Genomic DNA, 26,565 nt, shown 5'->3' on the forward strand with positions numbered 1-26,565 from the left:
AAACGTTTTGATCACAATTTATGTAAACACATATTTCCAAGGCACTCCTTTATAATTATTGGGATAAAACAGGTTTGAAATAATTCCAATGTAAACTATAGGACAGTAAACCAGACATATCGTTTTAAACTGGAGATAAAAAAATATACATAAATAAAATAGTAAAATAAGATATGAATGAACAACACAAATAAAATACGTTACATGTATTTGTTATTGGCTATGGTAGGTTATTGGTTATGCTCACATACTTATTTCCTTTAAAAGTTGGACTGTTGCACTGTTGTAGCTTCAGTGGTTCTCAGGTTAAAGTTACATAGCAGTGAATATAAACAGACTGATTAATGTGAACATTACTGTAAACTAACCTGTGTAAAAGTTTCTCGAATAAATGTAATTGTTTTGGTGGAAGAAGCATGTATCATTTTTTTACCCTGCCCCTCAAAGAATCGGAATAGAGAACCGTTAAGAACCAGAATCGAAAAGTAGAATCCGAATCCGAATCGTGGAAATTCAAACGATACCCAACCATAAACCTCTAACGTGCAATAGACACTTTTCTTTCTGGCAATTATAGTGTGCAATAATCATTTTTAAGTACAAAACATCATCGTTATAACATCTCAAACCTTGTTCTGTTCGATATTTAAATGCTGATAGCCTACTCATTTTTAGTCATGGATGAGTTTTTAGTATTTTTGTTACAAATGTCCTTTTTTACTAGATTCAAGATTGAAAGGTTTTATTATATGCACAAAGCGTAGAAATGGCAATGCAATTATTCTGACCTGAGCTCCTCCAACAATGCGACATATAATAAAATACACAGATACAAAATAAAAAGTAGTGCAAAAAGTCTCTATATTTATATTTCATATATTAGCTTACTCTTAATTGTTGCTGCCTTTTTGACCTGCTATGTCACCTTTGCTCTAACGCTGTACGTGTCCCCATTGCGGGATTATAAAACGAATTCTGATTCTGATGTTTGCCTTTTAATCTGCACTGCCGTTTGCTGTAACATTGTAAATGTCCCCTTATTTCGGAAATTGGTATTTCCCATAGGTCTTGAACGCAGCAGGGGAAGTGGGAGGGGCTTAAAGTGACACCGCAGCAGCAGGTGAAGATCCTCCACCGAGCAGGAGAAGCAGCAGGAAACGCAGCAGAGTTTCAGCAGAAAGAAACCACGGTCACCTGAACAGGTAAGAAGCCCATCAGCACCAGAACCTTAAACTGATCCTGAACCAGTACCAGCTGCTGGTGCTGATATGTGTGAGTGAGAATGACTGTGAGAGAAGGTGAAACTTGTTGGGTTTGAAGCCAGAAGTGTGTGTGGTGCGTGCGTGTGACCCTGATTAAGGTGTGTTTGTTTGAGCTGCACATTTTACTGTTTATTTGTATGTGTGTTTTCATTGCTTATTTCACCTGTAAACTCTACTTTTATTTAAATGTTGATATGTTCAACAATGTTTTTACATTATCACAAATACATTCTTCATCATAAACTTTAAACATTCTTTTTAGGAAAATGCGAAAGTCAAAATGAATGTCTTATGATTTAGTTTTATTATAGATATTGTGCAATTATTTACACCTTTCTTCCAAATGTAGCCTTACATATTTTGTATATGGGCAAACTAAACTTTTAAATAAAGTTATGTGAAGTTGCAGCTAACGATTAAATCCATCTTCTATTCTTCAGATTGTTTACTCTGTTAACTGATTGACAGTTTGGTCTGTAAAATGTCACACATGTAAAAGTGCACCACTATTCCCTGTAGCCCAAAGGGATGCATTAACTTACTTTGTCTGATCAACATTTCAAAATCTAAATATTTAAAGTTAATCATCACTTGGAAAAAGGAGCAAATCATCTGAATTAGGAAACTAATGAGTTTGAGAATTTTTTGCGTTAAATCCATCAAAATAGCCGGTGATTTTCTGTTGACTCGTATATTGAGCTGCAGCGTTTTATGGGTTTAAACCATATTTGGACATTCAATATGAGGTTTCATTTGACTGTTGTAGAGTTTGGAAAATATCTTATTTTGAAGCTACAAAAGAGTTCTGTAAAGCCTAATGTCATAGGCACAATGTTTAAATACGCTAAATCGACTGTTTCATTTTTAAGGTCAAATGGTGTTAAAGATGAACTAGTTCCCATGTTAATTGGTGACCGGCTCACATAGTTCCAAACTTTACTCAGTGAATCTGCTCTTTGAAGCCTACTTCTGTGTTTCCTGCTCAAACAGGGTGTGTATTTCAATCAGTAAGAGGAAAGACACTTTGATTGGATATTGGGAATGATGGGGTTTTATAAAACATCGTGTTGACTTTCCAGCACAACCGCATGTTTTTAACTGAGCTGGCCCTGCCCCCTCCTACCTCGTTCTCTTAACCCAGTGGTGTCCAAACTCTTTTCACCGAGGGCCTCATACAGAAAAATATACGAAGGGCTGGGCCATTCACTAGACTAGAGGTATATCGCCTCATAAGTTCAGTTATAAGTCAGCAAAATCAATCACATGTAGGTAAATGATGCTTGTGAGTGTTGGCAGCTCATCCCTTAAAACAGAAGCTCAGATTGATTATAATCAGGGGTGTATTTCAAGCTTGTAAATAAGTCATTGGGCTTTTGTCTTATCAACTAAGATATGTTAGAAGATGTTTCCAACTTTAATAGACTGAATTTATTTGAGAAGTGGTCTTATTACCACGGGAATTCTACTGTGTAATGTATTCTTACTAGGGCCTGGACTTTAACGCGTTAATTAAGATTAATTAATTACACAAAAATTAACTCGTTAAAAAAATTAATACATTTTAATCTCACTTTAATCGCACTTATTTTTGCACAGCGGAACGTTTCTCACTGGATGAGTTTCAGGCGTACCGATTATACTGGAGCACCAACTAACGTTCATGACTTCAGCATGGGACTTCAAACAACAACAAACCACGGGGAACAATAGTCAAACATGAACGAACAAGCTGATGAGACCGCTTTGGTCGGCCCCGTGGATGGGACATTTTGTTTTAAAAAACGGACGGATGGAAGCGTCGATAAGAGCACGGTTGTGTGCAAATTATGCAAAAAAGAATGTGCATATCACCGCAGCACATCAAGCCTAAAGTATCATCTAAATGCAAAGCATGTAGCAGCTAGCGTGGACGTTAGCCCGACTCCGAGTGCAAGGAACCACACCCTGACCCAACCCACACTCAACCAGGTGACTGGTTTCAGGGCCAGGTGGGGCGGCTGTGGCTCAGTGGGTAGAGTGCTGGACTTCGAATCAGGGGGTAGCAAGTTCGAGTCCCACTGCAGTCAACATGTCGTTGTGTCCCTGGACAAGACACTTCACCCCAAATTGTTCCTGTGGGGATTGTCCACAGTATTCAATGTATGTAAGTCGCTTTGGATAAAAGCGTCTAACAAATGACATGTAATAGTAATAGTAATAAGTAAGTCCACGTCTGAGGAAATAACCAGCTCCCTGGCTCACTGGATTGCACTCGACTGTCGACCACTTGGAGTCAAATCCATGTGAAAATTGCTTCTCACTGTTCTCAGGTCAAATATGTATATTTGATTAAAAATGCGATTAATTTCGATTAATTAATTACAAAGCCTCTAATTAATTTTTTTAATCGAGTCCCGGCCCTAATTCTTACATGTATACTGAAGAAGTGCAATATAAGACAAGTTTCACTTATGGCCGTATTACATTATACTTGTTTAATTTGCTGAGGGCCAATTCAAAATGGTCCGCGGGCCGCATTTGGCCCCCGAGCCGTAGTTTGGACACCCCTGTCTTAATGCTTCCTTTGAACATTAGGGTTGGCCTACACACACACACACACACACACACACACACACACACACACACACACACACACACACACACACACACACACACACACACACACACACACACTGCATTTTTCCCCTTTTTGTGTCTTATTCTTAAAACACAAATCAGGAGATCAGGAAACAGAAAAGGGGAAACGTGTTTTTGTTGCTTAGCTTCTTTTGAAATGTTCCTCTGTCATTGTTGTTTGTTTGTTCTGTGATCTGAAAGCTCACTGTTGACAAGATGTCAGGTTGCTCGAGCAGTGATAGTGATATCATATTACCTGTTTTGCCTCAACAGTTTACATGCATCATTTCATCTGTGTTGCAACACATAAAATGATTATATTCTAGCTTCATTGTATGGTTTTAAAATGTTATAAAATAGTGAAAATGTCCCTCCTTGTTTCTGAAAGTCCAAGGTCGAGTTTTTCAGAGATGTCTTCTGTCAGAAACCCAAAGATATTAAATGTGATATGAAAGTGAGAAAACAAGGACATCTCCTATGGAGGTTTAAATGGCATTCGTTCATTAGCAATATTAGGAGCCGATTGTTCTGCTATTGATTTACTAAATCAATATATTGACTTGGCTCTAAATTGAATAACACCACAACCCACATTATCCAAAATGACTTACTAGATGTATTTTCTTCATTTATTTGTAAATTATTGTTATTGATGCGTGCAGTTGTATTGGTCCTGCATATTTGCTTCAAATAAATATATAAGTTAAACTGTTGGATTTATTTTATTAGTATAAGGTAATAAAACTGGGCAACAAAAAATTAAATCATCTCAATTATAATTTTTTTTAAATATCAATTTGTTTTGATTGACATTTAAATTGATTCAACCCTAACTGGTCTACGAGTACATGGTGCTGCATTTAATCTAGCTTTAATCGTTGTTTAATGTTAATATATAAAACTGTGTCTAGGTGTGATGGCATGTGTTTTATAAGATAATAATAAAATCGATTTTATAAAGCACCTTTCATTGCTAACAGCAATCCCAAGATTAAGATAACATAAGATAACATAAGAAGCAGCATAAAAAGACAAGGCATTGTACATTAGAGAAAATAAAAGACTAGAAATAAACATTCCAAAATGTAAACATCTCAAATAGAAATACAATAGCATTAACAAAGTAGAACATATACATGTTGACATTCACATTTACAGTAACAAAATATAAAGCAGGATATAATGTATACATTAAGTGTGTGAGGAATGGAATATTAAATATTAGATTTAATTTATAAATGTAAAATATATATTCTTTTCTTTTAAAGGTCACATATTATGCAAAATCCTCTTCTTCATGTCTCTTCTACATCAACATGTGTCCCCTCTTCTTCATGTCTCTTCTACATCAACACGTGTCCCCTCTTCTTCATGTCTCTTCTACATCAAGACGTGTCCCCTCTTCTTCATGTCTCTTCTACATCAACACGTGTCCCCTCTTCTTCATGTCTCTTCTTCATCAACACGTGTCCCCTCTTCTTCATGTCTCTTCTTCATCAACACGTGTCCCCTCTTCTTCATGTCTCTTCTTCATCAACACGTGTCCCCTCTTCTTCATGTCTCTTCTACATCAACATGCGTCTCCTCTTCTTCATGTCTCTTCTACATCAACATGTGTCCCCTCTTCTTCATGTCTCTTCTACATCAACATGTAAAGAAGCCAACAAGTAGTCGTAGAAGGGGTGAAATCAAGTACAGTTCACGTTGACTCTGGTGTCCCACAAGGCACTGTGCTGGGTCCATTGCTTTTCTTATGCTACATTAATGACCTGCCGTCACATGTAGCATCTACAGTGCGGTTATTTGCGGATGACTGCCTGCTCTACAGGCCTATTAAAAATGGAAGTGACCTGACTAGCCTTCAGGAATGGGCTAACACTTGGGGAATGTGCTTTAATACTAGTAAGTGCTACATCCTACGAACAAGCAGATCAACTAACCCGCACATTAAAAACTATACTCTATGTGGCCAGGTGTTAAAAGAGGTGACCCACCAGCCTTATCTTGGGGTAGAAATCCATAAGAACCTGAAGTTTGGCCAACACATTGGCCAAATTGTAACACAGGCAAACCGTTCGCTCGGATTCCTACGTCGGAACCTGCGACGCTGTCCCCAGAAACTGAAGGAGACAGCTTTTGTGGCCCTAGTACGTTCTAAACTAGAGTACGCCAGCTCGGTCTGGGACCCCTACACTGATAAAGACAGTAATGTCCTGGAATCAGTACAAAGAAGAGGTGCAAGATTCATTTTTGGAGATTATGAATGGGACAGCAGTGTCACAGAAATGCTCGAGCGGTTGAACTGCGTGGAATTAAGTGAAAGGCGGCGATTGGCTCGTTTGGTTCTCTTCTTCAAGATTGTCCAGAACATCTCAGCCATCGATGCATCGATGTACCTAGAGCCAGTTAGAAGAAGTGCAACCCGCAAAGCCAATTCTTTGAACTTTGAGCACATTTTCGCAATTAGTGACACTCTTAAATACTCCTTCTTTCCGAGAACAATCAGAGAGTGGAATTTGCTACCAGAAGAAGCTGTCATCGCAGAAACCGTGGAGAGCTTCCGGCACATTTTAAGACATTTAGCGGGGATCATCCATCCCCCACTGAGCGTGATACCTCTGGGCTCTGCTCAGTATTAATCCAGATCCAGATCCAGAACAGTCTCTTCTACATCAACATGTGTCCCCTCTTCTTCATGTTTCTTCTACATCAACATGTGTCCCCTCTTCTCCATGTCTCTTCTACATCAACATGTGTCCCCTCTTCTCCATGTCTCTTCTACATCAACATGTGTCCCCTCTTCTTCATGTCTCTTCTACATCAACATGTGTCCCCTCTTCTTCATGTCTCTTCTACATCAACATGTGTCCCCTCTTCTTCATGTCTCTTCTACATCAACATGTGTCCCCTTTTCTTCATGTCTCTTCTACATCAACATGTGTCCCTTCTTCTTCATGTCTCTTCTACATCAACATGTGTCCCCTCTTCTTCATGTCTCTTCTACATCAACATGTGTCCCCTCTGTGGAAAGAGACTCTGAAAGCTTCAGGAACAAAGATTCTCTCTCTTTTTGATCCATTTCTATAAAAACCTGTCTGAAAATGAGCTGATCAGATTTTGACCACTTTATGATGTCATAACGATTTTTTGGCTTGTGTAACCATTAGCCAATCAGCAACCAAGCAAATGTGTGTGTGTTTTTTTGAGGGAGTGTTTGTGCAGAAGCTGCTCTTCTGGTCCCACCACCTCCGGGGAGGGGCTGCAACAGTCTCAACTGACTCACTGTGGATGGATTAAACAACTGTGTGTGTGTGTGTGTGTGTGTGTGTGTGTGTGTGTGTGTGTGTGTGTGACCCCAGTAACAGCTTCATGTTCCACATTTATAGCAGCTAGTAAACCTGTCTTTACTACTAAATAGAAATCCAACCATTCCACCACAGACGGCAATTGCTTTAAAAAAAAGTGTTTTCTGTTTACTAATATTACTTTAATTGTGGAATTGGTGGAGGCAAGTTCTCACCGATAGACTGAAGGTTAATAATCTCATTTCAGAGAGACCAACAGATGCACTCTGAGATCAGAAGGAGGCTTTAGAGTTGTGTTTGCACTCCTCACTGAAATCCCAATGTTTACAGAGGAAGTGCTTAATGCAGTAAACTCACAGTGACATCTTTTCTCTATGACTTGACATAGTGAATATGCAGGAGAGAGGCCAAACTGTGTCGGATCAGCATTCATTCAGCATTAGTGCTGTAGTCGGCAGGAATGTGATGATGTGATGATTACAGCATGACAACAAGATGCTGGTCAAATGAAACCAGCGATGGTTGTCGTTTCCTCACGTCATGAAGTTCTTCACAGCCGTCTGAATGGAAGTCTGAGACCCTAACCAGGGCTATTCACACTGATGCATTCGTGGGTGCTTAAAGGTCTGACACAGCTGGGCCTCTTCCCTTTTTATTCCCTTCCCTCTTCCCCTTTTATTCCCTTCCCTCTTCCCCTTTTATTCCCTTCCCTCTTCCCCTTTTATTCCCTTCCCTCTTCCCCTTTTATTCCCTTCCCTCTTCCCCATATTCGTGTGATTAAAATGTGGGGTTTTATCTACAACCGTGGGTTTAATGCAGTCTGCACTTCACATCAAATGACAAAAACACTTTCAGTTCTCCAAACTCTTCCATCTGATTTCACTGCATGTGTAAATCCCCTTTACCCTTTTTAAAAGAGACCTTGGTCTCTGAATCCATGACAATTATTGTATTTATTGATTTAATAGCAAGCTATGATTTACAATGATGTTGAGATGATGCATCATGTGATACGGCTTCATGGATACTAATGTATTGAGATATGGAGAACACGGCATGAGACTCCCTGTCTAAGCTCAGTGTGGATGTAATAATAATGAACATAGTATTTAGTTATCCGTCTTTGTAGCTGCCAATACAAACACATATAAATAGGAGATTAGTAGGTGACTGTCGCCCCCCCGCCTCAGGTCTGAACATGCTCTCACTCCTCCTTCAGACCAGTTTAACCACTAAACCTGTCGCATATTTACACTCGGTTTCTACTGTGGAAATGAGAAATGCTGCCAAAGTTCACCAACATTCCTGCTGTGTTTCTTGGTTGGGAAAACTCTCCTGCAGTTCATTGTTTCTTTCATTTCTTTTGACATTTCTTTAAAAGTGCTTTTCCACCCACTCGCTGCTTCCTCTTTGTGTAAAGTGAGAATACCATCTCAAGGGAAGAGTCGCTGTCTCACCGCACTGTCACATTTGGTTTCACTTCACTGTGATGTGCATGGCAATATATAGTTTAGTTTCTGTAAAAAAAAACAATATATATAATCAAGGCCCCTCCACTTAGTTAAATTCCTTTTTTATAATTTGTCAAATCGATGTAATTGCTATAGTAAACCGATTTAAATGACAGCTCAAGGAGTTCAGGTTAGCAAGAAGAAATATAAATTGTGCATCTACATCTGCAAATTTTCATTTGTTTTAGTTTTTATTTATATTAAGAAAAACACATTATTTTCAAGTATAGAAACCAAACCGTCTTCTACTGTTGTCTCTGACGTTTTTTCATAAATATTCAAGAAATCAAGATGGAGGCCAGCATGTCTGACAATAAGAAATGTTAGAACATTGGTGTGTGCATAAGTTAAATGAGAACAGGCAAAGTAATTCATAGCTGCTATCATTTCTACCCTTGCCCCACCTGACACAATCATTTTACATTATGCAAATATTGTTTGTGGGTAGGTGTAAAATGGCAAATGTATGGTATTTGTTGTTTATCAATTTTATTTTACGTCATTGATTCCGACCTGGCATTAAAAAAACGTTGTCTCACTGATAACTTTCTATAGACATTCAGGTTTATTTATGTAGCACATTTTGTGCAGCATACTGTAGGTCTTCTTTGTTCTACAGTAATGCAAAACTAAATGCTACAAGTGCTTGTGTACCGCTTTTAAAGTCAAAATTCAGTTGTAAATCTGCTCGAAGATTGTAGGTCAACTTTTTTGAGAGACTCTATGGCCGTTTCTCAATCTTGAGGATGCTGGCTTGGTAGTCGCGTACTTCCAAGTCACTTTCTTCAGAAACGAAGCAAGTATGCTTCCAATCCACGGCTTCGGAAAACGAAGAAGAATGGAACAGGCTAACAAGTGTGCCACTCTCTAACGCAGGGGTGTCAAACTCAATTTCATCGTGGGCCACATTCGCATAAAGGTTGCACTCAAAGGGCCGGTTGTGACGATATAAATATAAAATAATGCATTATATTACATTATTGCCTCTGACTTGGATTATTATCGGATAGGGTAATAACTTAGTAATTAACTACGTCTGAAAGCAGAAGTCCAGGTCTCTTCAGTGCGCATGTCACAAAACGAGATGCATTGTGGGACATGTAGTTTATGGGCAACCTGCTTCTGTAAAGTGGCATGTAACCGGTATAATAAACTTATTATATTCTTTGCAAGCTCTTGCGGGGCCACATAAAATGAAGTCGCGGGCCGGATTTGGCCCCCGGGCCTTGAGTTTGAGACCCCTGCTCTAACGGTTTCAACATAAACTGTACCGAAAATAAATACCTCACGATGTCTATCTAATTATGAACTTGCTTTACTTTCACGGAACACCTTTTTGGTGATAACAAATGTAACAAAGTAACATATTTACCAACACATGTTCTACACCACTACATACTTACATTTAACACGAGAACCGCCGGAGATTTATTTATACCTAAAACCGCCACCAGGGTCAACTTTACCCAGCATTAGAATGCATTGATTTTCAAAGTAAAAGTATTGCTTTAAAAAGAAAGATGGTCCTGTGGTATTGGTATTTTGACAAGCAATTTTGTTAAATTGTTTCGTTTATTAACTACAACATAGGGTTTCGAGAGGAGAGTTTCTGCAGCAGAGTTTGGAGGCAGAAGTTGGAACGAGTCAGAGGAAGGGAGGGCTGAGAGCAAAGGTAGAGGGGGGAGGGAACGAAGGTTGCGGCGGACAGGTGAAGAATGAGAAGAGATTAGTTTGTTATGTTTGGAAAGGGGTAGAGAGAATGAAATGAAGAAGTGATCGGAGGTGTGGAGCGGGTTTACAGAGAGGTTAGAAGTAGTGCAGTTCCTTGAGAATATGAGATCAAGGACATTGCCAGCTTTATGAGTTGGTGGAGACGGAGACAGTGAGAAAGCAAAGGTGGATAAGAGAGATGTTAGTTCGTCTATCTTCCCCGTCTGGAGGTTGAAGTCTCCGAGAAGTACAGCGGGAGGACCAGTTTCAGGGACGTGTGAGAGGAGATGATCTAATTCCTCCAAGAAGTCCCCCAAGGCGCCTGGTGGATGGTAGAGAACAACAATGGTTAATTGTATAGGATGGGTTACTGTGAGGGCATGGAATTCAAAGGTGGAAGGAGTGAAGTTAGGTAGCTTGAAGAGGGAAAAGCTTCATTTGGGAGAGAGCAGGAGACCAGTGCCACTGTCTTTGGTTGTTGTTGCCAAGGAAGCTACGGTGATGCAATAAAAATGACAGACTCAATCTAACCATAATCAGAATCAGAATACCTTTATTAGTCCCACAGAGGGGACATTTGCATAAAAGTATTATCGTATCATATATCAATATCATAACTGACAATTTTGCCTAAAGGGGCTTTACAATCTACACTGCATACGACACCCTCTGTTGTTCGAGCCTCATTTCAGATCAACTTTATGACTTCATATAGCTAAACAAAAAGACAAAACTCAGCATACCTTATTTCAATGTTTTATTTTATCCTCACATGTAACCGTTCAATGCTTCACATCAATGAGATTGTGTTGTTTTCCCTCCCCAGTCTGACCATGAGGTGGCACTTCCTTCCTCTCCTTCTCTCGCTCCTCTCCCTGCTGGTGGAGGGAGATTCAGGATTCAGGATCTGTGCCTACAATGTGGACAACTTCAACTTGGCCAAAGCGTCACAAAGTAGAGTTCTACACACTCTGACACGGGTAGGACACACACACACACACACACACACACACACACACACACACACACACACACACACACACACACACACACACACACACACACACACACACACACACACACACACACACACACACACACACACACACACACACACACACACACACACACACACACACACACACACACACACACACACACACACACACACACACACACCATGTATACATCACTTCAGGGGACATTACATTGACTTGGAGACTTATCATAACCAACACATGCCTAACCCTAACCTACCGAGAGCCAGTACACACACACACACACACACACACACACACACACACACACACACACACACACACACACACACACACACACACCCCAACCATTTTCTGAGAAGCTGAAACATCCTGTTCCCAATGTTTGCCATATTATTGATTTTTAAGTCCTGCTCTATTACATCATTACCATGCTGTCAAAATAAACTGGCACAATACATATTTTATTAACTAAAACAATGATTAAATATTATCTGTGATGTATGAGCTACAGTAAATACAGGTACTTTCAAATCTCATGGACCTTTTTACTGAACTAATGCATAACCTGTAGTCTAATGTTTTAAATTGTATGTGTATTTCTGTCTGCAGGTCGTGGCTCGCTGTGATATCTGTCTCCTGCAGGGGGTGAAGGATCCTGATGGTAAAGCCATTCAAAAGCTTCTAATTTCTGTAAACAGGTAAGGAGAATATTAGTGAAGCAGGTCACTGTGCTTCACTCTCTAGTTTGTAGGAAGGAGCACAAAGCCTTAACGTTTTTATTTTGTCTGTGAAATATTGCCTAATTTTTATTGGCAACAAAAAACACTTGCTGGAGGCAGTGGCAAATTAAGTCATAAAGCACCTTGTATTACATGTTTTAATGACTCAATGATTTACTGATATGTTATACACTTATAAACCATAATTGACAACACGATTTGGATGTAAGGTTTTGAAATATCCCATTAGTTGGTCAGTAGCAGTTTCTATAGGCGCTTTCACACCGGAGTACTTTTCCCAGCAATAGTTCCGATAGTTCCTGAGATTTTGCGTTCACACCAAAAAGATCTGGAACTAGAACTTTTTTTTCGGGAACCTTTTCAGTCCCTGCTAGAGAGGTGGTACTTTCCTGGGGAGGAAAAGGTTCCAATTTCTGATTGGCTGGGCAGATTGCAAACCACGGCCGCTAAAACTCAGAAAAGTTTTGTGAAGCTGCCATTTTATTTGCTCGCATTAGCATTATTAGCATTAGCCCAGCGCACCAATGGAGAGAGACTAACTTATGGCAACAAAAAATAAAACATGGGAGTGATGAGGAGGTGTCGGTGCTTCTGGCGATTTACTCGAAAGGCTTCAGTAGAAACTGCTGGGAGTCTTCCCAGCAGCTTCTACTGAAGTCCACAACTCCAGGGACTTCGGGTGGCAGTATACGCCGTGAAGTCGTTTGCTGCCTGCCATTAAACCCAAAGCAGAAGAAGAAGTGACGTCAGCGGCTTCCTTTGCGTAATCTTCCCTCAGGGACTTGTTCCGGTGTGAACGCGATCTACTGGATAGTTCCGGAACTAAAGATTTCCGGGTAACTAAGTTCCGGGAACTCTTCCTGGGAAAATTACTTGGGGTGTTTCTCAATGTCGAGGAGGCTTGCTTGGTAGCACATGTACCTGCGAGTCAGTTGCTTCAGAAGCGAGGCAAGCATCTTATAGCCTCGGAAAACGAAGAATTGTGGAACAGGCTAAGAGATGTACGTCATATGCGAGGCCCCGCCTTAAATGGACCGCGATTTCCGCCAAAGATTTGGAAATGGGTCTGAGCGCAAAGCATTGTGGGGATTTTAAGACCGCGGAGTCTACACATGTGCAGCCTCGAAATTTCCCGCTACGAAGTACCCCGGCCTCGGTAGAATTCCAAGTATGCTGGACATTGGAACAGTCCTTCGGCGGGACTCAATGACGTAGTATCCTTGAAATAGTGGCTCTGGAGCAGCTTTCCTCGACATTGAGAAAGACCCTTGGTGTGAAAGCGCCTTATGATTACACACTTTTATAAGGATTCATGTTTATTTTTTTTTATTAATTGTTACTAAATTCTGTTTAGAGACAGAGTTAAACAGATGAACGGATTATTTAAACATTAACATTTCACATGACCAGGGCAACAGATTTGAAATTTCCGCACACGATTTGAGAGAAATTAGACTAATGTGCATTGAGAAATATATTTGATTTCAACTCAAGAAAAAGTCAAGGTTCAGAGAACAGATGAAAGCACAAAATATTGTGTAATATATTGTGTTATATAATAAATTGTTTCTCTATTCACGACAAAAGCTGTTAAAAGTGATTTTGCATACAGTACAGCATCACATGTAAAAATCTCTGTAATTATTTTTGAATGTTGACAAAAAATCACAACTTTAACTGCATCAACGTGGTGATCGTTGTGTGTCTGCTGTCTGCCTCCAACAGGGCCACTCAAAGGTACAGTGGATTTATGAGCATGTAGAACTTCATCTAATTACTAATCCTGTTATGTTTAACACTTTATTTTGGATAGTTGACGTTAAGGTACATTTGCAACAAGCTGACTGTCAACAAAATCTGTTTCCACTGGAAGAAAAGTATATGAATTTGTAGGTTTATCAACAAAAATATGGTCTGGCACATTGAATAATCATGATTTTAAAGCATTATTGATGTGCCTGTTGAACCTTAAGGTTAAAGGAACTGCTTCAAAGACACAGACAAGCCTAGCTTAACACAAATATGATGCAAACTGCAAACCTAAAGATGTGGGAGAAGTACTCCGATCTTGTACTTGAGTAAAAGTAGAAGTACTCAGATCTTGAACTTGAGTAAAAGGAGAAGTACCAGAGTGTAGGAATAAAAGTAGCGACAGTAAAAGTAGTCGTTGTGCAGATTGGTCCATTTCAGAATAATAAATATGATATGTTTTATAATGATTGATCATGAAAGTGTTCTCAAAGCTGGTAAAGGTGCAGCTAGTCTGAAGTACTTTGTAGACTGCAGGGTAGCTGGTGGATTTACTCCAGGTGGAACTAAAGTCTGATTTAACACTTGATTATATTTCACATCATCATCGTAACTCAAGGTACAACATTTATGTAGTGGAGTAAAAGTACACTATTTACCTCTGAATTGTAATGGAAGTACAACGTAGCATAACATGGAAAGACTCAAGTAAAGTACAAGTATCTCAAAATGTTACTTAAGTACAGTACTTGAGTAAATGTACTAAGTTACTTTACACCTTTGCAAACCTCAAGCTAAATCAATAGTTAGCACATTCACTTTCCAAGTACCTGGAATGTCACTGGTTTACTTTTACCATATGGTTTATTAAACATTATATTCAAAGAAATGTGAAAAGGAGACATTGTGTTTTAAACCAGCAGTTAGCATTGACACTATTTCATATTTTTGTTTATATTTTATATAGGGCTGCACGATTTTGGGAAAAATCTAATTGCGATTTTTCTGACAAATATTGCGATTGCGATTTGCGATAAATGTTTTTAAGCGACACAACGGAAGTTTATTGTAAAAAGGCCATATCTCCGGCTAGGAAGGTCGTATCAACGTGCTCCCGTCTCTAGCACCCCCGCAGCCCGAGCTACGAGTGAAATAACTAAACTTACATTAAATTGCTTTAAAGTCAAGCTTTAGTTTAAAGTGGACCTATTATGCTATATTGGAAAAATATATTGTAGGGCCATACCTATACAACACATGTCTGTGAAGTTTTTTGCTTAAAATACCAAACAGATCACCCATTGTAGCCTTGCCTCATACTGCTCATACCCCTCTTTTGCAGCCCTGTTAGAGAAACGCGGATTTTGGGTCCTTAGCTTGAAAAAAAAAAAAGAGGAGGCGGAGCTCATGCCTGATCAGAATTCTACCGGAGATAAAGTTAAATTCTGCTGTGATAAAACGCCATCCTGTTCTAAACCACATCAAAGATTATTTCTGAAACAGTATGGAGCTCAAATGCTTTTTCTCTTGTGGGTTTATCACAAGATGAGTTCCTTTTTTTATTTCCTGCTTTTTAAACACATGTGCTTTACAGTACAGGTTAGCTCTGAGTGTTAGCGAGGCTTGCTAATGTAAACAAAGACGAGATTACGTCCAAAACACATCAGGCATTGTTTCTGATGGCAACTTTCTGTGGGTCCGCTGCCGATTTGACGTCAGATCGGCAACAAACCTGTATCCGCTCGTTGTACCCCCGTTTTTCAAAGATTTGGGTACGGAGGAAAAGAGAGGGTTTTATTTTCTGATGCTGCGTGAGTTCCCCGACGCACCGGGGACACATATTTATCACAAATTGCATTTTGCATGATAGGTCCCCTTTAAGATTCACCCTGTAATGGATGTAAAACATGTGATGGAGCATTACTAGCCTGACTCAGATGGTTTGTTTCACCAAACCATCTAGGAAAGCTCCATTGGAAGCCATTTGGAAAGGGCAGGCACTTTCAAAAATACTTGGCAGGTGATTGGATCAATCTGTCTATCACCTTCTATCATGGGCCACTTCTGATTGGTTAACAATGGCTGGTACATGTGGAGCACAGCACTTCTGATTGGTGTGGATGACTGACACACAAGAAAAAAAGAAAAAAGTAAAAAAAAATCGCAGGCTTTGCGCATAATCGCATCATTTAAAATCGCAATTTCGATTTATTATCGATTAATCGTTCAGCCCTAATTTTATATTGACGCAGTGAGTGTAGATAACTTTGCAGAACTGAACAAAACCATGCTTGTTGTTTATAACTCTACTGTCTATTAAACCCAGCTAACTACAGGACCTGACTAGCTTGATAGCAAACAAGATACAACATTTAAATATTTTGATTCAGAAAGGCTAGCAGTTTCCCCCTTCTTTCAGTGTTTGTGCTAAGCTAGGCTAAACAGGCTGCAGACCTACATAACAACATATGCTTTTGTTGAGTCAACTGAGTAGATTTACCAAAATAAAGTGTTACACCTGACTATATCAAAGGGTTTAAATTGGAATTTATTCAAATCAGACGCATGTTTTTTCGGCTTGATTCAGTCAAAAAGCATTATAATATACATTTTACTTCACCTACTATTCACACATTTACGTTAATTTATTCGAAGACATTAGAGTTACTGTGTTGTCAAAAATCCCAGGGAGTTTAATCAGTTTTATTCCATTATAACAAAACATCTAGGAGCACATTTCCAAAAAAAGGACTGTGAACACTGATAGCTCGATGAATTTTGCATAATTTGTCCCACGTCAACTGAACGTAGATGTCAATGTCACTGGCGATATATAATCATACGTTCTTGAAAATGTGACTGCTGTACGAAGACCAAAAAGTAGTGGACCCAATACTAAGCCATGTGGGACACCATATACAGGAAAGTCAGATGATGTGGTTTTTAAAATAATCAACTATTTTATAACTTGGCAAATTAAGTTTAGTTACAGTTGTTAGAAAGAATTGTTTGGTGTTTGCAGATCACTTTTTAATTTAATTATAATCTAAAATGTAAATAATACTGTGGATATTTATTTATTCGTTTATTTGGCAGGGACATTGCACATTAATGAACACTTAAAACATGAAATGTGCCAAGTGTAAATATAACGGATTTAGCTTTGAGCTACTTTCCATAAGTCCCTCACTTGAGTAAATGAAAATTACAACTATAGCAGTACAAATACATAAAATGTAAGAGTAGAATACCCAAGTATTGATATTGAGGATAAGTCGCTGGCTGTCAATTATCAAACCACTACAAACACTTCAAAATATCCAAAAATAAACTTGTTTCACTGAAATTTTAAGTCAGTATATTTTCAATAAAGGTTGGTATGTACACCAATGTTTTGCTCCACCTTTGAAATTAGCCAATTAAACCCAAAGTATATATCTGGAACAAGGCTTTACTTAAAAATCGGCTGCTTTCTTTCTGGTGATGGCTAACGGGGAACTATGATTTTGTGTCCGTATCCGTCTAAAAATTGTTGGTGAATAATTAAATTGCTTTAGCTAATTGGCTTTTTTAATCGACAAATGCAAGTCTGTTGGTTTCCCTGGGACAATTATGAGGCTATAAACCATGAATCAACTTGGGATAAAAAGCATGATTTCTATATATTTTACTGTAAACCGTCTAAAGCGAGGTTGTTGTGCATGTGTGGATCTGTGGGAAACGTCTTGTCAAACAAAGAGAACATATATATTGATGTAAAAGTACAAGTTCTGCATTCAAAAATCCTACTGAAGTATAAGTCCAGCAGTGTTATAAGATACATTTACTCAACTCAGCGAAATGTCTCTTGAGAGTGATACATTATACGACATAAGTAGACTTCTTTATACACATTTATGTAGTTTAGTCCAATGGTTTATCAACAAAGGAGTCACACGCCTCTAAATTGTATCACACTTTATGGAGTATTAGAATATTTAATTGAAACCATGTGGGAAGTTAAGAGGAGACATTTTTCTTTCTGGATCTGAATGCATTTCATAGACCCAACTAGAACATTTGGTGTTCCCCATTAGGACAAGCATTTGTTTGCAAGAGGTCACAGATTGCGACCAATAACAATCGAACACTTTGTTGTATTTTAAATTCTTATCTTGTGCGCTAAAATCTATCTATCCAAAAATAGATGGATAGATGGATGGACGGGCGGTGGTGGCGAAGTCCATAGGGACTCGGCTTGGCAACTGGAAGGTCACCAGTTCAAGTCCCAGAAAGACCAAGTGCTACCGAGGTGTCCCTGAGCAAGGCACCGTCCCCTACACTGCTCCCCGGGCTGCGTACATAATGGCAGCCCACTGCTCCTAACGCTAGGATGGGTCAAATGCAGAGAAACTATTTTGTTACATAATACCTGTACTACATAATGACAATAAGTTGAATCTTCTTCTTCTTCTTCTTCTTCTTCTAAAAAGTACAATATTTACTCTAAGTGTAGCTTGTTAACCCATTGAGTTGAAGAGCAGCTGGTGAGAGCGATATTATCATGAGTTGCTGTCCTTGCCTTCAGTATCAGCTGATCTTAAATCAGGAGTTTGGTTTGTTTAGATTATATGTTTTTGTGCCTGCAAAACTGAGTATTCTTAAGATGTTGAAATCTGAAATGAATAGTAGGATATGTAGGAAATGGTTTATGTTCTGCATGGTCCACACATACACACAAGCACAATACTATCTGATTTTATGAGTTTTTGAATTGGTTTTGATTGATTTGATTAAGTGTTTAAAAGTCAAATGGCATGTTGACATCTATTAAAAGTCTCCAAATCCCTGTGGGCTTGTGTTCAGAATGGAGGTTTTGGTTCTTTCTCACCAAAATCTGAGCCCTGTCATTTGTGCATATATTGACTGCTGTCTTTGTTGATTTTTGTCATTAATAGTTGATTTTTGTCTCTGTTGTAACAAGGTATGAACATCACAAATACAAGGAAGTATCCAGTAAGAGTCTGGGAAACTCTCCCGCCGACATGCAGCAGTATGTTTTCATCTACAGGTAAGACCAAGTTCAGGTTAAAACCACACCGGAACACCGCTTGTTTCGCCTCGATTTCAATTAAAAAAAGGAAGAAATGAAAAAATTATATCATAAAAACAAACTTCTATGGATGGATAGATGGATAGATGGATGGATGGATAAGTACTTTATTGATCCCAATTTGGGAACATTGTTAAAAACCGATCCATAGAAATATAAGATGTTCATAGCATATGCTCCAAAATCCAATGAGGTAGTACAATAAACATTATGGTAGTGATAAAGTTTGGATTAATTGAAACAGAGAAAAAGGTTTTGAACGGTTCTTTTAATACATATTTCTTTGAGCTATGACAGCAAGTGCATATAACACTTTCCCTTAATTTGTTTTACTTTTGGTATTTTAAATCTTCCAAAGGTTTCTGCTGTGAAGCTTAAGCTTGTCAATATTAAGATTTGAGTCGTAGTCGACCTCTTACTAACCTTGACTGAAGAAAATCACAAAGAAATAAGTGGAACATGTGATAGAAATCGTCTGAAATACCCAATGACCCAATAAGCTCTGGGATAAAAAACGACCACAAAAAACCCCTGAATACACTTGTTGGCGTCCACCAGCGGACAGAGGAGACGGCTGTTTGTGTCCCACGCCAAACAAAAAATCGACTTATTTGTGTTGACTATAGAGTGCCACAGTGACGCGTCCTAAAACCCGGAGGTAAACTCCTTCCGGTTCCTTCCACAAAAACCAATGCAATTTCTCCATAGGATTTTGGAAAATAGCTCAAAATAAGGTCGGTGGTTGAGACACATTGAAGATCACGTTTTGTTCATTCGGACAATCTCCACATGTCTACCCTACTTTTATAATTCAAATCGTAAATCTATCGATTCGATTTATGATTTTTTGTCGAAGGAACCGGAAGTGCTAAAATGCTAGCTTACTTACTCTATTTAACTTGGGTAACAAGTTTGAGTTCACAAGGTTAATAACCATGTGTTCACAATCTGTGGTGGAGATTCATGGTTTTGTCACGAGAACCAATTGTTTGGTTTCAAGTTGATGCCGATATTTGAAAAATCAGTAGCCAAGGTATCGTAGAAGTATTGCAAGGGCTTCAGACGTAATTGTGTTTGGGACACAGTAAACTAAAGCTTCAGCATGTCCTGGTAAATGTACTTTTTTCCGCTTTTAAATTGCTTCAGTGCGACCAACAAATCCATATTGAATTTGGTAGGGCTAGTTACCGTAAGCTGATGACAGTTTTGCACTTTTCAAGCTCTTTCCAGTAATAATTAATTAATTAATTTTACAATGATGAGTTTAATGACATGTTGTAAAAGTGATTTGGCACAACTTGAATGGATACAGTTTTAATAGAAAATAGATTTTAGAGTGGGAATCATCATGACTTTCTAAAGAAAACAGTAAATGGTAAAGAAATAGCGTTTATTAATTATATTATTCAGTTTGTTATCTTGGTATAGACATTGGTATGTTTGGTATTGAGTACGACCTTTCTCCTATAGTGACATCCTTAAGACAACATTTTTTTAAAGTGAACAAGCCATGGGAACATGTTGGTGGGATGTATTACACAAATGAGATTGACTTTAAGATGATGCAAAGACATCTTATACGATCCTTTCAGTGTGTCTGAGAGACTGATATGTCAAATATAAAGAAAATGATAAAAACAGATTCAGATCAGTCTTGTTCCTCGTCTGACAAATCATACTTCTTGTTCTTCTTGTTGTTCTTCTTCTTCTCTTTTCTACATTAAGATCAGGCATGGTGAAAGTGACAGGGAAGCATCAGTACGAGAAGAAAAATTCCTTTGTCAGAGCGCCGTATGCCGTTCAGTTCCAAAGCGATAAAACTGGTCAGTGGACATGAAACATAAAAAAAATATGTTTTCCAACAAATCTAGTTAATTGACAGCTTTAGTACGTGGTGTTAATCGGAACTAAATAATTCATACTATAATTCAAAGGTTTGTAATCCTCTGCGACGAATAATTATATCAATCCAGTCCAAGTTTGAGATGACTACTCTACAAGCCTGAATGATTCATACTTTTATGTGAAATAGATTTTTTTATATATAAGGTTTGTTTTGTTCAAGGGGAACAAAACTCGGAAAGGGACAAATACTGAGCGAAAATTAAATGAGAACAGAGGAAATCAGCAGTCATTGGCAAAATACACTGACCTTTAGCATCATGATGTACGGATTGAATCCAGAATCACACATTTGTTTATTACTTAGTATATTTTCAAATCCCCTTTTCCCCTTCCCATTGTTTTTGTCCTGCAGCAATCAAGAACTTTGTTTTGGTTCCACTGCACACTGATCCCAGTAAGGCTGTTCAGGAGATCGACCGACTGTACGACGTCTTTGAGGAAGTCCGCAAGAAATGGAACAACATGGTGAGAAGATGGGATTTGATATGATCGAACCATGTCAGACTATGAAGGGAATGCTTGTAAACATCAATGAAGATTCAAGGCTTTTATCGTCATTTGTTCATAGCTACAGTGTAGTTATGTCAATGAAAATCTTAGGTCACGGCCTCCTCCAACAGTGCAACACAATACAACAGATAAAATAGTGCAGGTAAATACAAATAGAATAAGTGCAAGAATAGTCTATATACAAGTCATTGGAATATTAGATACATTGATGTGATGTTAGCTATAGCTGTAAGCTGGAAACAACTTGGACTTGTTTGAAGGGGCCCTGTTATTATCTGTGGGGTTTTCCCTCTCCTGTAGTGTGTTCTATAGGTTTGTGTGCATGTAAATGGTCTGCAAAGGCTAAAATCCCAAAGTTCCCTCCGGAGGGAGTTTCTCTGCCACAAACTCCCTGCCTGGAACGCCTCCATTGGACTCCTTCATTTACATCAGGAACCTAACTCACAGACATCACTACGGAAAACTCGTGCTCCTATTGGCTAGCGCTCCAACACATTGTACGTAATAGGCTAAGGGGCAGGACATCTCTAAGAGGTTGACCAATCACAACAGAGCCGGCCAGCTAACCAATCAGAGCAGACTGGGCTCTGGTTTCAGACAGAGGGTGAAAAGAGGTGCTGCAGCACAGTATGAGAAAAATAAAGAGCTTTTTGGACATTAAAGCATGGAGACATGTCCCAGTAGAGACACTGCATACTGATATACACCTGAACATCAGCAGGAGAGGACTCTTTAAAGTAGAGACACTACATACTGATGTACACCTGAACATCAGCAGGAGAGGACTCTTTAAAGTAGAGACACTACATACTGATATACATCTGAACATCAGCAGGAGAGGACTCTTTAAAGTAGAGACACTACATACTGATATACACCTGAACATCAGCAGGAGAGGACTCTTTAAAGTAGAGACACTGCATACTGATATACACCTGAACATCAGCAGGAGAGGACTCTTTAAAGTAGAGACACTACATACTGATATACACCTGAACATCAGCAGGAGAGGACTCTTTAAAGTAGAGACACTACATACTGATATACACCTGAACATGATAGGGCCCTTTAAATGAAATGAAGAACACACTCACCACTAGGTGACGACACAGAGCTGACAATATCTGTGAAATAAAATGAAACATCCTACTGTATATCAAACAACCTCACTTCAGCAAACTTACAACAATGATATGAATCTTTTGTTTTGTAACAAAGACCTTTCTGAACATTAAAGCATGAAGACCTGCTGTCACAGTAGAGACACTAAATATGAATATGAACCTGAAAATGAGCAAAACATGTCCTCTTTAAGTATCACATTTTGTTTGTGTTCGGTATAGAATGTGATGTTCCTGGGAAACTTCCATGCCAGCTGCGCCTACATGACTCGAACGAACAAGAAAGACATCCGACTCTTCACTCGGGCCGGTTTCTCCTGGCTGATCCGAGACAAAGTGGACACCACCATCGGGGAGCACACCAACTGTGCTTATGACAGGTAGGTCTGTGTGTGAGTAAATGTGTGTGTGAGACACAGTCAAAATCAAGTGAAGAAGAAACATAAACGTTCTAAAAATAACTGCTTTCATTTTAAGGCTTACCCTAAGGATGTATTTTAAACAAAGTACATGTATCGATAACATGAGTCAATGAATACAACGGTAAATGAAATGCAACTTTCCTGCCTTCAAGACATGCTGCTCAAAATACTTGACATCTGAAAACAGAATAAGTTCAATGTAGCAGAGAGGGGAAGGGGGAGAGAATAAAGGCACATTTAAGGGACGTTTTTCTATCATTCTGGATGTTTTTTGAATGTTTAATAATGTTTTCTTTTAGCTTACTTATTCTATATTATTTTGTGATTGTGTTTTCTCAGGATCGTGGTATATGGGAAACCCTTTCTGAAGGGCATCACTCCGTTCTCTGCGATAGTCTTCAACTACGTCAAAGAGTTCAAACTCTCCAAGACCTGGGTACGTCTCTCTGTCCTCTTTCCTCTCTTACACATTGTGCATGGCTTGGTGGATGGTAATGTCTTGCTGTCTGTCTACACTTTGGTTCAGACTAAAATATTTCATAAACATCTCATTGTGATTCACTAACCGTTGCCACTTCAGATACTGTAGGTGACATCAGTGAGATACAGTAAATCACTACTTAGTTGTCATTCTTGTTTGCATCTTACTTTTTATAAATACGTTTTATATTTAAAATGTTGCCTTTTATTCAAACAGTTCAGCATTTGTTATTGTTTTAATGCAAAAAGCACACAGTAGCAGGCAGATGGAGATTTTGGTCCAATTCCAAACCACACCCTACCCACTCCCCCTCCGTGATGGAGTGGACTCCGGCTGTGGTCACACTCTCTGCTGAATGAGGCTCCCTTCTTTCAGGTGGAGGGAGTAAATACAGCGGCAAGCTTTGGGACGAACTCCCCTGTCTCAGGCACCAATAGGAAATGCCATCATTTTGTAACAATGGTTTAAAATCAGCATCTCTTGGATTGAAAATAAGAAAAATAAAACTCAAAAGTCTATGTACATTTACACAACTTTAACCGTTTTCTAGACTAGACATGAGTAAATGATCATAATAACCATCAAGTTGTTAACATCTGTTCAGCTCAGTTTATCAATGAATGTTTCTATGGAACTGTTTGTAAACGGCGTGTTTCCTGACGGACACAAACAGCGTTGAGTCCCGTCAGGTAGTGCAGCAGGTGAAGTCAGGTGCCATGCAAACTCGCTGGTGGAGGGCTTGATAACCCACTCCCCCTCCACACTCGTTGGTTTGGAACAGCACTTAATGTGGTGGACCCTCCGCGAGAACACGCAAACGGAGGGGTAGTGTGTAGGGGGTGGTTTGGAATAGAGCCATAGTGTTTTTTTTTTTTAACTCTGTGTTCTGTTGCTTCTGTCTGCCAGGCGCTGGGTGTGAGCGACCACTTACCTGTGGAGGTGAGACTAAAGAGCTCCGCCTCTCTCCTCCAGGCCATCCCCCTCCCGATCCTCATCAGCGTCTCAGCTATCGTGCAGTACTTCCTGTCTGCTCTGTGATCGTCTGCTTCAGTCTTGAGGTGTAAAGCCTTTTTTTTTTAATCCAAACCTGCAAATCAATGCTCTGATTATAAAGAGGGATCTGGTTTATTTTAACAGTGGTTAGAAGTAACACAGATTTCTTTGTAGATGTACTAGTCGTTCCTCTAATTTAGTGTGTCATATGACAAGCAAAGGTAACAGACAAGCCTCGAGAAAAAGAAAATTGAGTGACACATTATTTCATTTTTATATCAAGATAAATTATGATTATTGGGGTGCTCATTTTTATTTTGAAAACCCAATGTATTTACCTTGTTTCTGAAGATATCAGACCTTGTGATATCGTATACCGTTTTTCCAATGTAATGGCTTTTTCTCAAGATAACAAATGTCCCATCCTGTATTGGTCTGCTTCCTTTATTATAAATGTAATAATAGTAATGCAATATAAGATAAAATAACATAATATATTCAGGATGGATGATACAGCAGTTGCGGTTTTTAAACTAGCTTAATGATTGTAAATACTGTATATTGAATTTGAATAACACATTATGCAACTGTTTGGATTTTCCAAATGGCTAATAAGTCAACTTATTATATCAGAGATAATATTTCCTAATACTTTTCTCTGTAAATATTTGGAGTATGTGAGGAAATTGTAAGACTTTTATTGTACTTGAGTTTGTGTGTTTTTAATATTCAGTGAGTTTTTTTTTTTATTTTGAAATAAAATGTTGTCATTACTTGAAACCTGTTGGCTTTTATCGTTACAATATTTACAACTCGTCCTAATTCTTAAAGGGGCCTTATTCTGCTTTTTAGGGTTTTACCTTTCCTGTAGTGTGTTATAAAGGTTTTAGTGCATGTAAATGGTCTGCAAAGGATAAAATCCTTGTTTTCCCTCCATAGAGAGTTTCTCCCTCACACTCTCCCCCCCTGCCTGAAATGCCTCCATTGGACTCCTTTGTTTATTCCAGAACATAGTGACATCACTATCTAACACTCACGCTTCTATTGCTCCAACACATTGTACGTGATAGGCGGGGCGGGACATCTCTAAGCGGTTGACCAATCACAACAGATCAGGTGCATGTTGCAAAACATGTTTCCAGTGGATGAAGGGGGGGGTCTAAAGTCAAAGATGAATCTTGATTGGGCCAAATTTGACCTGGAGTCACCCAAAACAATTCTGCTGTCTCCCCAGACCCGAACACCAAATTATACACTTTTTTTAGAGACCTTCAGACTTGGCAAAAATGGTCAAAATCAGTTATGTAGTGTTTATAGCTGTTGTGGAGGATATCAGGAAGCCTTGTTCCGATAAAAAAAAACTAGAACGTAGTTATTATATCATTTTAACTTGAAACGGGTCACGGGAGACCCGAACACAACGTAAGGGTTAAAGTAGAGGCACTAGATAGTAATATGAACCTGGAAATGATAGGGCCCCTTTTAAAGGAAAATAAGAACACACTCTCACCACTAGGTGACAACACAGAGCTGACATATAAACAAAATGAAAAATCCTACTGTGTATCAAACAAGCTTCAGCAAATGTACTGAAAAGAAAAAGTTATGAATGTTTTGCTTCTGGTGTTTCAAGCAGCCAATGCATTTCACAAATGTTTCTACAATATGAACACTTACTTTAGTAATGTCCTAAAATATTCGATATAATATAAATAAAGTAAGTACATAATATGCAGGATGGCCCATTTCGGATAAAATATAATAATATATGTTCCAGGATTGATACCTGAATGTGCTCATCACTTTGTTGCAGATGATAAAGGTGGAGCTGATAGAAGAGAATTATCGTCCAGGGACTTTATCACAAAATTATATTTTATCTAATGGACTTACCGATAGTTTGTTTTAAAGTTAAATATTCCACTGTTAAGTTTGCGTTTTAGGAAAGTGAGAACATATTTGATTTCAAGGAATTTCAAAAATGTTCAGGGAAAGTAACAGAGAAAATGTAAAATCTTTGAAATAGGTATTGCTTTGACTTCTCTATACTTTACAGCAGGTCCAGCTTCATGTTGAACGTCTGCTTCACTTTACATGTCTTAGTTCACTTTTAAAGTCTCATGCAATACTCACTTTCATATCTCCTG

The 26,565-nt window shown here is 38.7% G+C and overlaps 1 protein-coding gene across 2 annotated transcripts; it reads left to right on the forward strand.

The window, feature by feature from the left end:
* Nucleotides 1–1,114: 1,114 nt before the first annotated feature.
* LOC117449083 (deoxyribonuclease-1-like 2) lies at nucleotides 1,115–25,176 on the forward strand. 2 transcript variants are annotated; one of them, XM_034086461.2, is made up of 10 exons: nucleotides 1,115–1,202; nucleotides 11,231–11,384; nucleotides 12,015–12,103; nucleotides 13,871–13,882; nucleotides 18,858–18,944; nucleotides 20,712–20,809; nucleotides 21,244–21,356; nucleotides 22,745–22,902; nucleotides 23,284–23,380; nucleotides 24,332–25,176. In XM_034086461.2, the coding sequence occupies exons 2-10, from the start codon at nucleotides 11,238–11,240 to the stop codon at nucleotides 24,461–24,463; spliced, it is 933 nt and encodes a 310-aa protein (XP_033942352.1). In that variant the 5' UTR covers nucleotides 1,115–1,202; nucleotides 11,231–11,237; the 3' UTR covers nucleotides 24,464–25,176. The 2 variants fall into 2 exon arrangements, with proteins under 2 accessions (XP_033942352.1, XP_033942353.1); XM_034086462.2 differs by lacking the exon at nucleotides 13,871–13,882.
* Nucleotides 25,177–26,565: the final 1,389 nt, after the last annotated feature.

The sequence above is a fragment of the Pseudochaenichthys georgianus genome, chromosome 7 (genome assembly GCF_902827115.2).
Source record: "Pseudochaenichthys georgianus chromosome 7, fPseGeo1.2, whole genome shotgun sequence".
NCBI classification, from domain to species: domain Eukaryota; kingdom Metazoa; phylum Chordata; class Actinopteri; order Perciformes; family Channichthyidae; genus Pseudochaenichthys; species Pseudochaenichthys georgianus.

Coding starts and splice junctions, on each gene's coding strand:
- LOC117449083 (XM_034086461.2), top strand. CDS start 11,238: ATGAGGTGGCACTTCCTTCCTCTCCTTCTCTCGCTCCTCTCCCTGCTG. Junction 18,945..20,711: donor CAGTATGTTTTCATCTACAG/GTAAGACCAAGT, acceptor TTCTACATTAAG/ATCAGGCATGGTGAAAGTGA. Junction 21,357..22,744: donor GCAAGAAATGGAACAACATG/GTGAGAAGATGG, acceptor TGTTCGGTATAG/AATGTGATGTTCCTGGGAAA.